The 14,217-nt window shown below is 52.0% G+C and overlaps 2 protein-coding genes across 2 annotated transcripts; one reads left to right on the forward strand and one right to left on the reverse strand.

Annotated features, from left to right (window-relative positions):
• Positions 1 to 914: 914 nt before the first annotated feature.
• Positions 915 to 8,491, forward strand: SAP25 (Sin3A associated protein 25). The gene is made up of 8 exons (XM_081835803.1): positions 915 to 920; positions 1,082 to 1,143; positions 2,224 to 2,414; positions 4,448 to 4,557; positions 5,041 to 5,168; positions 6,075 to 6,213; positions 6,906 to 7,006; positions 7,961 to 8,491. The coding sequence occupies exons 3-8, from the start codon at positions 2,227 to 2,229 to the stop codon at positions 8,195 to 8,197; spliced, it is 903 nt and encodes a 300-aa protein (XP_081691929.1). The 5' UTR covers positions 915 to 920; positions 1,082 to 1,143; positions 2,224 to 2,226; the 3' UTR covers positions 8,198 to 8,491.
• Positions 8,492 to 10,091: 1,600 nt separating this feature from the next.
• Positions 10,092 to 11,389, reverse strand: LOC309326686 (uncharacterized protein). The gene is made up of 2 exons (XM_081835564.1): positions 11,097 to 11,389; positions 10,092 to 10,291 (listed from the first exon to the last, which is right to left on the reverse strand). Exons 1-2 carry the CDS (start codon positions 11,352 to 11,354, stop codon positions 10,139 to 10,141), a joined length of 411 nt encoding a protein of 136 aa, XP_081691690.1. The 5' UTR covers positions 11,355 to 11,389; the 3' UTR covers positions 10,092 to 10,138.
• Between the last annotated feature and the right edge of the window lie 2,828 nt (positions 11,390 to 14,217).

The following is a 14,217-nucleotide window of genomic DNA, read 5'->3' on the forward strand; positions in this document are numbered from 1 at the left end:
AGCAGGCATGGTAGCAAGGAGGACCTTTTGTTTCCTGTAAATAAATGTAATGAGCAAGGCTCTAGTCCATCATGCCATGCGGATAGCCTCTGAGCAGCCAGATTCATAGAAAGACAGGATTGTGGAGTTGTAAGGGGCTCCCCACGGTCATCTAGTCCAACCCCCTGCAATGCAGCGTCTGGTTTTGAACCCGCAACCTTGAGATAACGGAGTTTCCTGTTCTGCCAACATGTTTAGCATTTGAAATACACAAATAATATAATTGAGCTCTGGGGTGTTGTGGGGGAGAGAGGGAGACGGAGAAAGGAACTTCCCACCCCACCCACTTTGGAGGAGGATTTTAAAGCCAGCCGGGATGTCTGCAAAAGTGTTGCAGCAGGAGAAATTTGCTCCCAGAGTCGGGCCCAGCTGAGTCCACTTTGCTCCTAATGAGGCCCTTTTGCAGAGAATGATTTAAAAATCGAGAAGGTTCTCAGCTGCGGAAGGAAGAAGCAGAACCTGGAAGTGGGAGAGGTGTGAGTTGAAGAAGTTGGTCAAAGGGGGGCTTCAACTTTTGTGCAAGCAGTGCCTCCATTTCTCTCGAATTATTATTATTATTTCAGAGGCTATTTGTGATTTTAAGGGGTTTTTCTTAGAAAACAATGCATTCCTCACTCTCTTTTAGTGACCCCCTCTGCACTCTCCCTCTAATGGAAAGGGCCTGTTATTTTGAGAATACACTATAGGCTTAAATATTTATCCCATTGAATAATTCCAGAAATACCTTTCTATCTTTTGCAACAGAAGGGGTGCTTTAATGCTTTCGTTTCTGAGTACCTTAGAAATATCCCGTCCTACAGATGTGGTGTCCCCAAGGTGGGGGGTGGTCTTGGCCTGCCATCCTACTCTTCCAGGCCCCCTCCCCAAATTACCAACGTCAGGTTAGAGGATCCTCCATCTCTGGTCAAGTCAAGCTGTGCAGCCCCTATTGAGCTCACATCCTCTAGGATTCAGGCGGAGGGGAATTTCTTCGCGCCCACCGTTTATTTTTGTTTTATGGATGTATTTATTGAATTTTCACACCCCACTTTTCTCTCCGCAGGGCTCTCGGTCACCTGGCTCCTTCTCCCCACCTCCTCAATTCCCCCACGACAACCTTGTGAGGTAGGTTAGGTTGAGAAGCAGGGAGGGGGCCCCCAAATTCACATCCAGTGGGTTTTATGGCTGAGTTGGGGATTCAAACTCAGACCCCCACACACCCCACATGTTTAAATATCTAAATATCTTCTTGTGCTCACCACCAGCACCCTAGGGACAGCTCTTTTCAAGTAGAGCACAAGACTCTCAATCCTTAAGGCTGTGGGTTCGAGTCTCACCTAGGGGGAAAATAGACCTGTATTGCAGGGGGATTGGGCTGAATGACCCTTGGCTGGGGGGGGCGTCCCTTCCAACTCTGCAATTCTGTGATCGCTGATATATTAGCTGCCTTCTCAACCTGACTGACAGGTGAGATGATTTTTAAAAACAACCCCACCCCAAATGACAAATCTGTTTAAAAAACAGGTCTATATAATATTTAGAAAGAGGGAGAAGCTTTGCAGGAAAGTTTTGCTTGTGGGCGGCTGCGATTCTCATCCCCTGCGGTTTTAATTTTATTTTCCTGGAGAATTGAGCAACCCCTGCCCCCCCTTGCAACCTAGGAGCATAGCAAGTAGCAGGATCAAGCCCCAGGGCACCCACCCAAGCCCAGGATTAATCCTGCCCTAAATGTCCCTCTTCCTCTGGGTTTGAAAACACAAAGAGGGATTATTTGGTACCCAGAAGAAGGAGATAAGTCCTCTTTTACGCCAGGAATCTCCAAGTAGCTGTGGATGATGCCCCCTGGCAAAAAGGGCAGCTCAGGTGGGCAGGGCTGCCCCCCACGCCCCCCACTCCTCCTATATAGGGTGCTTCCTTGACCCCGTGATGGAAGTCCTTTCCTCCCAGGCAAAGAGAGGAGGTGGGTATTTTTTTAGGAGGCTGGCTGAGGTCCACAAATCTGCCCTCTTCTCAGTCTGGACTATCCAAGCCTTGCAAAAAAGGGGGGTCCCTGTCCCACCCTGGAGGGGGGGCAGCTTGGCTCCTGTTTCGCACCCCACCTCCCTGCCCCCATCAAGTGGGGCCATTGCCAAGGTCCCCTGGCAGAGAAAGACCCAACAGGTTTTCATTTTCTGCTGGAGGACTTTTCCCTTCTTCCTTTTGCAGGTTATGCAAGAAATGTTTGACAGCTCGGACCCCCGGCATGAGCTCTGGGACACAGAAGATGAAGATGAAGATGATGAAGAGGAGGAGGAGGAAGAAGAGGAGGAGGAGGAAGAGGAGGCAGATAGTGACTCCAGCTTAGACGGCAGCAGCGAGGATTCCCACGCCGAAGAAACCCAGGAGTTCGGGGAGCAGTGAGTGAGGCTTTGGGGCCTGCGGAATAAGACTTATTGGAGTCTGTTGTTGGGGGTTTGTAGTCTCTCTGGGGCAGGGACTGCAGAGAGGGCCTGGCACTCCCCAGGTGTTGAATTAATAGGCCATCGCCAGAGGGGGCTTTTGGGAAAGCAGAGTTGGGTGGGAATTATAAGTGGTCTTACATCTGTGTGTGCTTCAAATACAATTATATCTCCCCCTACAAAACGCAGCACCCTTTCGGTGGGTGTTGTTGGGTGCAGCGGGAATTCTAGTTTGCCGGCCAAGTTGAACCCTGCAGGGTCCTGGCTGAGAATTGCGCATAACTGGAGCCACATTCCTAATTATTCATTACATTCAGTGCTTTTTTTTTTCTTTAAAAAAAACCCTGTTTAGGTGTACTCTCATATTGGCTCGAGAAAATCACTATTTTATAGTTCAGACTGGGGGAAATAAATACATTAAATGGACAAAAGTACAAAGATTCGCAAAATGTTTAGGGGGATGCGTACCCCTGCGTCTCCCCAGAAAAAAGCACTGATTACATTTATAAACCGACACCATTTCCCTCCCCTTCCTCAAGAATTTGAAGCCTGCTTTCTCCAGAGCCATAGTCCTCATTTAATTCCCGACAACCCTGGGCAGGTTTGTGGCCTAGTGGGGAGATTTGAACCCTGGTTGGTGCTGTGGGTTAAACCACAGAGCCTAGGACTTGCCGATCAGAAGGTCGACGGTTCGAATCCCCGCAATGACGGGGTGAGCTCCCATTGCTCGGTCCCTGCTCCTGCCAACCTAGCAGTTCGAAAGCACGTCAAAGTGCAAGTAGATAAATAGGTACCGCTCCAGCGGGAAGGTAAACGGTGTTTTCATGCGCTGCTCTGGTTCGCCAGAAGCGTCTTAGCCCTGCTGGCCACATGACCCGGAAGCTGGACGCCGGCTCCCTCGGCCAATAAAGCAAGATGAGCGCTGCAACTCCAGAGTCGGCCACGACTGGACCTAATGGTCAGGGGTCCCTTTACCTTTACCTTTACCTCCCCAAGGTCCTGATCCTGCGCTCTAACCACTAGGCCACTCACTGGTGTTGTGGCTTCATGGAAAAAAACACAGAACACAGTGAGGTTTTTTAATACCCCTTTATTGCAAAACTGTGTGTTGTTTTTTTAATTTGCACCAGGCCTTTTGAATGGGTGCCCTGTTCCGTTACCCCAAACCTGGCATGGCATAGTGGTGAGGGTCCAGGACCTGGGAAAGAGCTGGGTTCGAATCTCCATTTAGTCACTTGAGGGGCTAGTCCCCACCTTCCTCACAAGGTTGTTGTGAGGATAATAAATAATAATAATTTTTTATTTATACCCCACCCTTCCCAGTTCAGAAAACCAGGCTAAGGGCGGCTAACAGCAAATTTAAAACACTTAATTAATGCAACAACAAAAAGCATAAAATACAGTATAAAACGTGAATAACAATAAATTCAGAATTCAAAAATCAATTTAGGGGGGAAATCTATCCAATAAACGTTAGATGATCACCAGGGCTGGCTGGCTAAATTAGTCCTATTTGGGCCAAGCGAGGAGACCAGGGGAGAATTAGCTGTGGGGTCTCAGAGCGGGTGATCTTCATAAAAAGGGAAGGAAGGGGAATAAAAGATCAGGCTGAATTCAAATTAAAGGCCAGGCGGAATAGCTCTGTCTTACAGGCCCTGCGGAAGGAAGTTAAATCCTGCAGGGCCCTGGTCTCCTGGGACAGAGCATTCCACCAGGTCGGAGCCACCACTGAGAAGGCCCTGGCCCTGGTGGAGGACAGTCTGACTTCCTTAGGGCCCTCTAAACTATGATTATTCATGGACCTTAAGGTAAACGATGGAGGGAAAGAACCATGTCAGCTCATGGCTCTATAATTCCTCAACGTGCCATGAGGGTTTTTTTGTGTGTGAACTGCCTTTTCTGGCGAGAACGCCAAGGCCGTTATGGAGACAGAGGGCAGTGCCCCTTCCTCTTTCCAAGAACTGGACCCCACCTGCCCAAAATTCCCACAGGGGTCAGGATCCAGCCTCTTGCTTCCAGCGAAAAGCACGCCACCCAGGATCCCACCACTGCCGCCGACGGCTTTTCGCCCCGTACGCCTTGCAGGAGCGGCATTCGCCAGGTGAGTCGGGGGGCAGAGGGGTCGGGACGGGGCTCCAGATGACGGGGAGAAGCTGCTGCACTTCCTTCGGAGGTCCTTGAATCCTGTGGGCTGGCAGCTGTAGCACAACCCTGGCCATTCTCCTGCCCTCCAGATGTTGCCACCCAAAAAAACATCTGCATGGTTCCAGGTTCATTGAGTCCTAGCATTGTAGGGCTCCCTTTACAGTGGAGGTGGGCAGTGTCTGCTCTGCAGCCATCCAGGTCGGTGCCCATTGCTGTATCCTGTGGCAGGGAGTTCCACAGTTTGATGAATAACTTTCTTTTTAATCGTCAGCCTGGTCAAGTTCTGGTGTTAGGAGGAGGAGCAAAGCTTTTCTCTGTCCATGCTCCCGATGCCATGTGTGATTTCGGACATTTCTGTCCCGTAGCTTCTCTTGTCTTTCCTGAAACTTAACTTTTCGACGTGCCTGTAACTTTTATTTCTTGGAACGGGCGTTTTTAGGGCTCAGGAGCAGCTGCAGGGTGGACCTCAAACCTTGGGGCAGAGAGACCCCGCCTTGGGAAACCCCCCTCTCCCACTGGGTTCAGGATACAAGAGCCATCTGCGTAACAAATTGGCGTACACAGCAGGTGCGTTTCGGGATAGGGTGGGGCTTCAGTCCCGGGGGGGGGGGGTTCTTGCTATTTCTTTAGAGGCGGGGGGCACTCAACCTGCCCCCCCAATCCTCTGCACATGCTCAAACACCCTCTCTCACTTACGCTAGGGCCGAACGGCTTTGAAGGCCTCTCAGCTCGGCGCCTGCCTTGTCCACAGAACATGGAATGGCACCTAAAGGGGGAACCTAAAGGGTCCTCTAGACCAACCCCCTGCAATGAATATAAATCGCTGCAAATGTTTTACTGGGAGGCGTCATTAATACTTGCCCCTGGGCTGACTTTCTGTCTTTATTTTCCAGTGGTGTAATTGCATATATCGGCCTGCCTTTGACCCGGCGCCCCACAGCTGTTGCAAACTACAACTCCCAACTGCCCCCTAAGGGCAGCCCAGCTCTATGATGCTGGATCTCATGGGTGCCCAGCTGTGCTGGTTGCCAGGGCGTGGGCGTCGGGTCCCAAAACATCTGGAGGGCCTCTGCTTTGTGATGAATCCCGAATAAAAGGCAACTGGCTTTTGTCCAAAGGTCCTGTGGATCGTATCCCTTCCCTCCCTCCCTCCATTGCTTATAGCTCATAATCACGCCCATAGCTGCCAGATTTTCACGGAATCGTAGAATCGGGACTCCCAAAGGTCATCCAGCCTGACCCTCCGCAATGCAGGAATCACAGCTAAAGAATCCCTGGCGGGTGGCCGTCCATCCTCTTCTCGAAAACATCCAACGAAGGATAGTCCACTTTCCAAGGTCGTAGAGTTGGGAAGGGACCGCCAGAGGTCATCTAGCCCAACCCGCTGCGAACGTTTGGGGCGTTGAACGTGGCTGTATGTGTGTATGGGGGGGGGATTTCACACTCATCTCTGCTTGATGTCTTTCCCGGCAGGCGTCCAGGTTCCGCTCCCGGACTCTGTCCCACCCTTCTTTCCAGTCGTTCTACACCGCTGTCTCCACCTGCAGCCGCTCCTCCCCAGCTGCAGCTGCGGAACAAGGCGCCTCGCCCTCGGAACTCGAACCCAGAGCCAGTAAGCAGCACGGGGCAGACAGAGGGGAGTCTCTGGGGCCTGGAGAGGGGCTTCCTGCTTGTTGCCTAAATGATGGAGAGGCTTCCCTGTGAGGAAAGATTGCAGTGGGGGGGGGGTAGATTTTTAGTGTTTGCAAAACGACGCCTGACATGGGGGAAACTAGAACTCCCTCCTAAAACTAGAACTCAGTGGACTTTCAGGGGAGCCGAAAGTTGGAAGATTTAGGACAGATTTTAAAAAAAGTCCTTCTGTTGCACAGTTAATCTGTGGAACTCCCTGCCACAGGAGCCAGGGATTTGCTACTGACCCAGATGGCTTTGAAAGGGGGCTTTTGATGGATACTAGTCAGATGGGCCATTCCCCTGATCCAGCAAGCTGCTCTTAAGTCGGACTACAACACCCATATTGCACGTAGCCAGCAAGGATCGGCGGTCACGGGCGATGGGAGTTGTAGTCCAACAACATCCGGCGACTCGAGGTTCGAGCAGGCTGCTCCTGTTTGGAGTCCTTCAACCTTGCGCCCCCAGATGTTGAACAGACAACAACTCCCATCCTCCCAAGTCAGCTGAGTCCAATTGTCGTGGATGATGGGAGTTGTAGTCAACGACTTCTGGGGACCATAATTCCCACCAGATCTGGTGTCGGCTGATCTCACCTTCTGCCCGCGTGTCTCCCCCTTTCTCCCTTTGAAGCGCCTCTCCCCGCCGTGGACTGCAGCGGTTTCTTCTACACCGACCCAACGATGCCGCCAGGACATCGGATCTACAACTGTCTTTCTGTCTCCACCCAGGAAGTAAGTGGTCTTTGAAAAAGCTTTGAAAAATTACGTGTTTCAATGTAAGAATTCATGTAGGGTGTGGGAAACCTTTAGGAACAAGAATTATGTGTGAGTGCCTGGAGGCGGTTGGAGAATGGATGGCGTCTAACAGATTGAGGTTGAATCCTGACAAGACAGAAGTACTGTTTTGGGGGGAGAGGGGGCGGGCAGGTGTGGGGGACTCCCTGGTCCTGAATGGGGCAGCTGTGCAGCCTGGGAGTCATTCTGGACTCACAGCTGTCCATGGAGGCGCGGGTCAGTTCTGTGTCCAGGACCTGGTGCGCAGGATGAGACCCTCCCTGCCCACAGACTGTCTCGCCAGAGTGGTGCATGCTCTGGTTATCTCCCGCTTGGACTACTGCAATGGGCTCTACGTGGGGCTACCTTTGAAGGTGACTCGGAAACTGCAATTAATCCAGAATGCGGCAGCTGGACTGGGGACTGGGAGACCACATAACACCGGTCTTGAAAGACCTACATTGGCTCCCAGTGCGTTTCCGAGCACAATTCAAACTGTTGGGGCTGACCTTGAAAGCCCTAAACGGACACAAAGGCCCAGTAGACCTGAAGGAGCATCTCCACCTCCATTGTTCTGCCCGGATGCTGAGATCCAGCTCCAAGGGCCTTTTGGAGGTTCCCTCCCTGCAAGAAGTGAGGCAGATGTCAAGGAAATAAACAACTATCTGACTTTTAGAAGACATCTGAAGGCAGCCCTATTTAGGGAAGCTTTTAATGTTTGATGTATTACAATATTTTAATATTTTGTTGGAGGCCGCCCAGGGTGGCTGGGGAGGCCCAGCCAGATGGGCGGGGTATAAATAATAAGGCAGGGAGTTCCACTGGTTAAAACTCACATTATTATTATTATTATTTTAGCCTTTGTGGCTACGCTCGCTCCTCACCTGTTTGCCTTGATCCCTTTTCCTTCAGGTCCTCCGCAGCCTGTCGCTGGAGACCCCGCCGCCCATCATGTCCGTCCGCCCAGCTTCCCCGCCTCGCAGGGCCGGCGTCTGCACCCAGTGGCTCTCTGAGTTGGAGTGCAAGGCGGTCTCCGCTCTCATGGAGCTGCCAGACAGCACCAGCCAGGATGGGTGCCAGCCCTCCCCTTGCTTGCCAGGAGAAATGGAGGGGCTCAGGGAAATGGAAACCTCAGACATGCTGCCATAACGCTGCAACGAGGTTGTCACAGCGCTGCAGGTTCCACAAGGCATGTGTGAAAGGGAGATTCCTGCGTCTCCTCCCGTCTGTCTGGCCTGGCGCCGCTAAACCCCTCAAATGGACAGTGAGTTATTGGGGGGCACAGTCTGCCCCTCCTGACTCAGCCACCCCACCCCCAAGTGAATTTTCTCTCTTTCTCTTTCATAACGTTGCGGGAAAGGGTTTTGCGCTAGGAAAAAGCTCTTTTTGCAGGGGGCTGAAATCGCACCCAGGATCCTGGCGTGATGTTTCCTTTTTGTTTTTTGGTGGGGTAGCAGGATAGTTTTGTTCCTCAGTCCGTCTTCTGGCATCTGGCGCCTTCCAGCTGCTCTGCGCTACAACTCCCAACGCCCCCCTCCATCCTGGATATGGGAGTTGTAGTCTAAGGCACCTGGTGGAGGCAGATCTGTGCAGGCTGCGATAAGGCTTTTGTTTTCCTTTTCCTCTCTGCTATGGATCTGCTCACCCAAAGACATTTAGGTAGCAGCCACACGGGGCAGGGGAGCGAGGTCAATGGTTAGAGCAACCTCTGGCTGCTTAAGGACGACAACTGCCGTCAGTTGGAGAAATGAAGTTTATTGGGCTTGCCCTCAAAGGAGGATACAGAGCAGCCTTGGTGCCCTCCAGCTGCTTTGAACTACAACTCCCACCAGCTGGGCGCTCTTGGGAGTTGTAGTTCAAAACAGCTGGAGAGCCCCAGGTTTCAGGTGGGGCCGGTTACCCAACGTCAAAGGGGAAAAGGGCTCTGTTCTGGGTTTCTTCCTCCCTTGTTCATTTGAAAAGATAGCAAACGACTCTTCTCCTTATTTGCCCTGCTAGGACTCTAGCAGGGTGAATGGGAGGATTTCGGATATACTTGTTTAAAAGTTCTTCTGTGTTTTGAGGTTTTGCATGTCTGTTCGTTCAGGGTTTGTCTTTGCCCATGTATACACAACTGAGGGATGGTTGCCTTTCTTGGGGCGGGGAATAAAGTGAAGTTGAGCTGATTCCCTGTGTGCCTGAAAACTTAAGTTTTGAGTCGGGGGGGGGGGGGCTCTGAGATATCAAGGGTTAACCGCCCCCCAGTCTCCTAGGCTGGACAAGGATTTAATTCCTGGCGTGGGGTCAGTCATGGTCAGGCCAGAGGGGTCCTATCGAGTCCAGTCTCCTGTTCCCACAGCGGCCAGCTAGGAGCCTCTGAAAAAAACCAAAATTCAGGATTCGAACTCATGGTCCCTCTCTCTCTCCTGCAGTTCCCAAAGGGAAAAAGCAGAGCCATTGTGGCTAAGAACCGCCGATCTCCCTCTCCCTCCTCCTCCAGTGGTTTTGCCCAATCCTCTTTTAATCCATCCAGGGATTAATCCATTCTTGCCCTCCAGCAGGGGGTGGGGAGCCTGTGCGCTACAACTCCCATCTTCGTCCTTGCGCAGGGGCCAAGCTGGCTGATGGGATTTGGAGTCCGTGAAGGGCCGCCCTGAAGTTCCCCAGGTCCAGTCTCCAGAGGCATTTCCAGGCTAGGGAAATGGCCCCGTCTGAAATCCGGGGGGGACGGCTGCTGCCAGTCAGTGCGGGCTATATTGACCTATGGGGAAGCACCCAATTTGCATGCAAATGTTCCCCAGGTCCAATATCTTGAGGGCCTCTCTGGGTGGAGCTGGGGAAAGATGCCCTCTGTGGAGCCTTGCCGGAGGAGGGCGAAGCGGCTGCTGCCAGCCCGTGCAGGCTGTTTATAATGGGCTGGCTTCCTTTGGTGGAAGGGAGCAGGACACACAGAGCACGCCAAATGGGGTCTGAGCCGTCCTCTCTAGGCCACAAGGGTGCAAAATGAAACCAAAAGCCCACCCCTGCCCTGTACAGTAATTCCCGGGCTGCCAAAATCGTGTCGTTTTCGCCTCTGTTTTATTCCAGTTCTCTCTCTCTCTGCCTCCCAGCTCAGCTGGAAGCCTTAGCTGCCCTCTGCCTCCTCTCCAGGCGGAGCTGGTGGTGCCACATGGTTTCCATCACGGCATCCAACAGGTGCAGCACCTCTACCAGAGCCTTCTCTTCGGGGTCTCCTTGCTGAGACGGCTCCTTTTTGTCTTGATCCTGCGAATCGGGGAGTTTGGGGGGAGAGGAGGGGAGAAAGAGAGCGTTGAGCAACCTCTTGCTTTCTCCCTTTATCGGTGGAATGACCCTCAGGAGGAGAGAGAGAGACAGAAAGCGTTTTCCAAGGCATCTGGGAATCATGAGGCAGGGAGTTCCGCAGCCCCACGACAATTCCTCCACCGTGTGGGTTCGGCTGAGAGACAGCGGCTAGCCCAGGGCTACCACCTCTGCCCCCCCCCCAGCAAATTTCCAAGTGGGGGTTGGAACCCTGGTCTCCCAGGTCCTATTCCAGGTCCATAATCACTACTCCACACTGTCTCTGTCCAGTTTTGTCAGTACAAGGCAACAGGTGTGTGGAACCTTTGGCCTGCCGGATGCTGCTGAACCACAAGCCTTGCTTGGCGTTATTTATTAAATTTTAAAACTGCCCTTCGTTTGCAGATCTTGGGGCGGTTCGTGATATAAAACACACACACACCCCCCACACACAAAATACATGGTTAAAAATAAGAAACTGCCAATGACACATTTAAACAGGTGTCCGTCAGATTTTGCCTGGCGCCCAAAGGTCTCACGGGTGTCTCCTCCTGCTTCTGCTACAATAAGCTCCCCTCTTTTCGGCAACTCCCAGAACCAGGAGAGGCATGAAAAGGGCGGAGGCGAGGTGGACTTCAGGCAGGCATAGTCTCAGATTGCTTGGGAAAAAATTCTGGAGAGGAGGGAGATTCTCCAGGGGCTGTGTGCCTAGTTTCTGCCTTCTCTCTCTCTCTGCCCCCCCCCAATAAATAACCCACTCCCCAAATACCTTCTGGGCCCGGATAAATTGTTTGGTGAAGTGGACGACGGCGGAGATGGTAATAATGGCTAAAATGCCGATGATGACCCAGTACCAGTAGTAAAGCAGCGGTTGAGGGCTGAAGGGGAAGCCCAGCATCGACGGGGAGGTGGCTAAAGTCACCCCGAAAGGGAAGTCCATGCCCCCGTAGTACCACCGGGGCCGCTGCACCCCACTGATGCCCCACAAGCTGCCGTTCATCAGAAGCCCCAAGGCCCACAGAGCCATTGTCTCGCCCGGGAGGACGCAAAACGCCTGGGTTCTGATCCAGGTTCCAGAACCACCATCCCAGTGTTGCCGGGCGACCCAGGAGGAAACCATAAAGGGGGGGGGGAGAGAAAGAACCCCCCCACACACATTTATCCCAGCCCCCCTCGTGCCAAGCCCTTAGGGACACCTGCGGATCTGGGAAACCCCCAGTCCCGAAATATCGAGGGTAGAGTGAGCATCGGAAAGGCACTCTGCACGTGCATCGACGGCTAGTGGCCGGGGTAGCTGCTGCTCGAACCCGGATCTTGCTTGCATTGTGAGAACACGCTGCTAGATGGGCACCAGGGGTACCAACTTGAATAAAATATTAGGAGGCCTGGGCATGGGCACTGCCAGGGATGGTGGTGTGAGCTTTTTATTTTTTAGGAAATCAAAGTTTGTTGAGTTTTTACTGGGGGGCCTGGACCCCGCAAATATTTTATAGGGACCTCAGCCCCTAGGAGTTGGCTCCTGCGATGGCCTGATCCAGCAGCACAGCTCTTTGGGTGACCTATGGAGCCTCCAGTGTCAGGGGCAATCTATCGTAGATTCCTAGGTTCTGAGGCGTATCTTAGGCCACTATAAAGGGAAGGACGGTTCCTCCTTTGTCCGTAGGTCATGGGTAGGCAAACTAAGGCCTGGGGGCCGGATCAGGCCCAATTGCCTTCTCAATCCAGCCCGCGGATGGTCCAGGAATCGCCGTGTTTTTACATGTTTTTAAATATATATTTTTAGAATGTGCCCTTTTATTTAAAATGCATCTCTGAGTTATTTGTGGGGCATAGGAATTTCTTCATTTCCCCCCCCCCAAAAAAAATATAGTCCGGCCCCCCACAAGGTGTGAGGGACAATGGACCGGCCCCCTGCTGAAAAGGTTTGCTGACCCCTGTCCTAAATGCCCTACAAATTTCTAATGGGGAGGCATCCATCCCACAGGAGGCGATATGGGGTGGTGGCCAGCAGGGGGCAGCATTGGATTGGTTGCTGGAGCCCAGAGGATTTTTTTTTTTGCAGCTCAGAGCTGGGGACCGAAGTTCTTTCCCCCACGCAGCGCTACAGTTCCCAGCACCCCTTGAACTACAACTCCCAGGTTTTTTTTCTTTGTGGGGTTTCTTAGGCTTGTTGTTTAGTCGTGTCTGACTCTTCGTGAGCCCATGGACCAGAGGACGCCAGGCAGACTTCAAAAAGAGGAATGATGCGGCAGAACTCTAAAAGAAAAAAATACTTTGGCGTGCATAATGGCTGAGTGGGCAGGAGTAACAATTTATTAAAAATGGGTTGGAGAAGAAACATCTTTAAACGCCTTCAGAAAAGTGTGTAAGGACAGAGACGGGGGGAGGCATTCCATGAGCAGCCAAATCGACCCATGTCTGTGGGGCTGGACCCCCAATTAACCCCTGCTGGACTCTAAACCGCTCACGGTGTACAGAATATTCATGTGCCCTGGAATATTATTCATGGCTGTTCCTCCATACTCTGAAACTGTAAGGGACTCCAGAGTGGTGGTGGTGTCCCACGACGGAGCCTTATTGGTGGTGGCTCCCTTCTTGTGAGGAACATGTGTCTCCCACGTTACTCACTTTTCAGGGAGGGTTTAAAGCAGGCATCCCCAAACTCGGCCCTCCAGCTGTTTTGGGACTACAGTTCCCATCATCCCTGACCACTGGTCCTGTTAGCTAGGGATGATGGGAGTTGTAGTCCCAAAACAGCTGGCGGGCCGAGTTTGGGGATGCCTGCGTTAAAGCCTTCTAGTCAAACCAGGCATTTTGATGACAAAAATGATACTCATGGAATCAGAGAAATGTAGACTTGGAAGGGCACCTCCAAAGGTCATCTAGTCCAACCCCGTCGCAATGCAAGTAATTATTTCTAAATGTGCTGCATATACCTGCAAATGAGCACCTTCCACACAAATCTGTGCCCTGTTTTTTTTTAAATTATTTTTATTTTGATCCGTGCCTGTCCTACACATAACATCCTTTCTGAGAAAGAGCCCTGTTGCACTCAAAAGCTTGTGACATTTCTGTGCTCCTAAGAAGGTCCTGCAGGTCGCGGGTGGCCCTGTGGGTTAAACCACAGAGCCTAGGGCTCAGAAAGTCAGCGGTTCGAATCCCCGTGACGGGGTGAGCTCCCGTTGCTGGGTCCCTGCTCCTGCCAACCTAGCAGTTCGGAAGCACGTCAAAGTGCAAGTAGACAGATAGGTACCGCTCTGGCAGGAAGGTAAACGGCATTTCGTGCGCTGCTCTGGTTCGCCAGAAGCGGCTTAGTCATGCTGGCCACATGACCCGGAAGCTGGACGCCGGCTCCCTCGGCCAGTAAAGTGAGATGAGGCCGCAACCCCAGAGTTGGCCACAACTGGACCTAAGGGTCAGGGGTCCCTTTACCTTTTAAGAAGGTCCTGCAGGATCAGGCCGAAGGCACATCAAGTCCAGCTTCCTGTTCTGTTTATTTTTGTTTTAAAGTTGTAATCATTCTTCTTGTTTTTATTATTGTTTGTAAGCCGCTCTGAGCCCGGCCTTGGCTGGGGAGGGCGGGGTATAAATAAAAAATTATTATTATTATTATTATTATTATTATTATTATTATTATTCTGTCCATAAGTACTGCCGCCTCTATCCATGGAGGCACAGAATAGCCAAGAAGGCTGGCTGCCATCAGCTGCCCTCTCCCCCTCTGTGAATTTGCCCAATCCCCTTTTAAATCCTGGCTGGCCACCGCTGCCTCATGTGGCAGGGAGTTCCGCCGTTCGACTACACATTGCGTGGAGGAGGACTTCCATCCTGAATCTCCCAGAATGCAGCGTCGCTGAATGCCCATCAGTACTAGTGTTATGGAGAGAGTA

Source organism: Podarcis erhardii (assembly GCF_964252035.2).
Source record: "Podarcis erhardii genome assembly, chromosome: 13".
Taxonomy (NCBI): Eukaryota; Metazoa; Chordata; class Lepidosauria; order Squamata; family Lacertidae; genus Podarcis; species Podarcis erhardii.

Excerpts from the sequence above, each read along its gene's own strand:
- SAP25 (XM_081835803.1), top strand. The coding sequence starts at position 2,227 with ATGCAAGAAATGTTTGACAGCTCGGACCCCCGGCATGAGCTCTGGGAC. Across the intron at positions 2,415-4,447 it reads ACCCAGGAGTTCGGGGAGCA|GGGTCAGGATCCAGCCTCTT; the intron begins GTGAGTGAGGCT and ends AAATTCCCACAG. Across the intron at positions 6,214-6,905 it reads GGAACTCGAACCCAGAGCCA|CGCCTCTCCCCGCCGTGGAC; the intron begins GTAAGCAGCACG and ends CTCCCTTTGAAG.
- LOC309326686 (XM_081835564.1), bottom strand. The coding sequence starts at position 11,354 with ATGGCTCTGTGGGCCTTGGGGCTTCTGATGAACGGCAGCTTGTGGGGC. Across the intron at positions 10,292-11,096 it reads AATTTATCCGGGCCCAGAAG|GATCAAGACAAAAAGGAGCC; the intron begins GTATTTGGGGAG and ends CCCGATTCGCAG.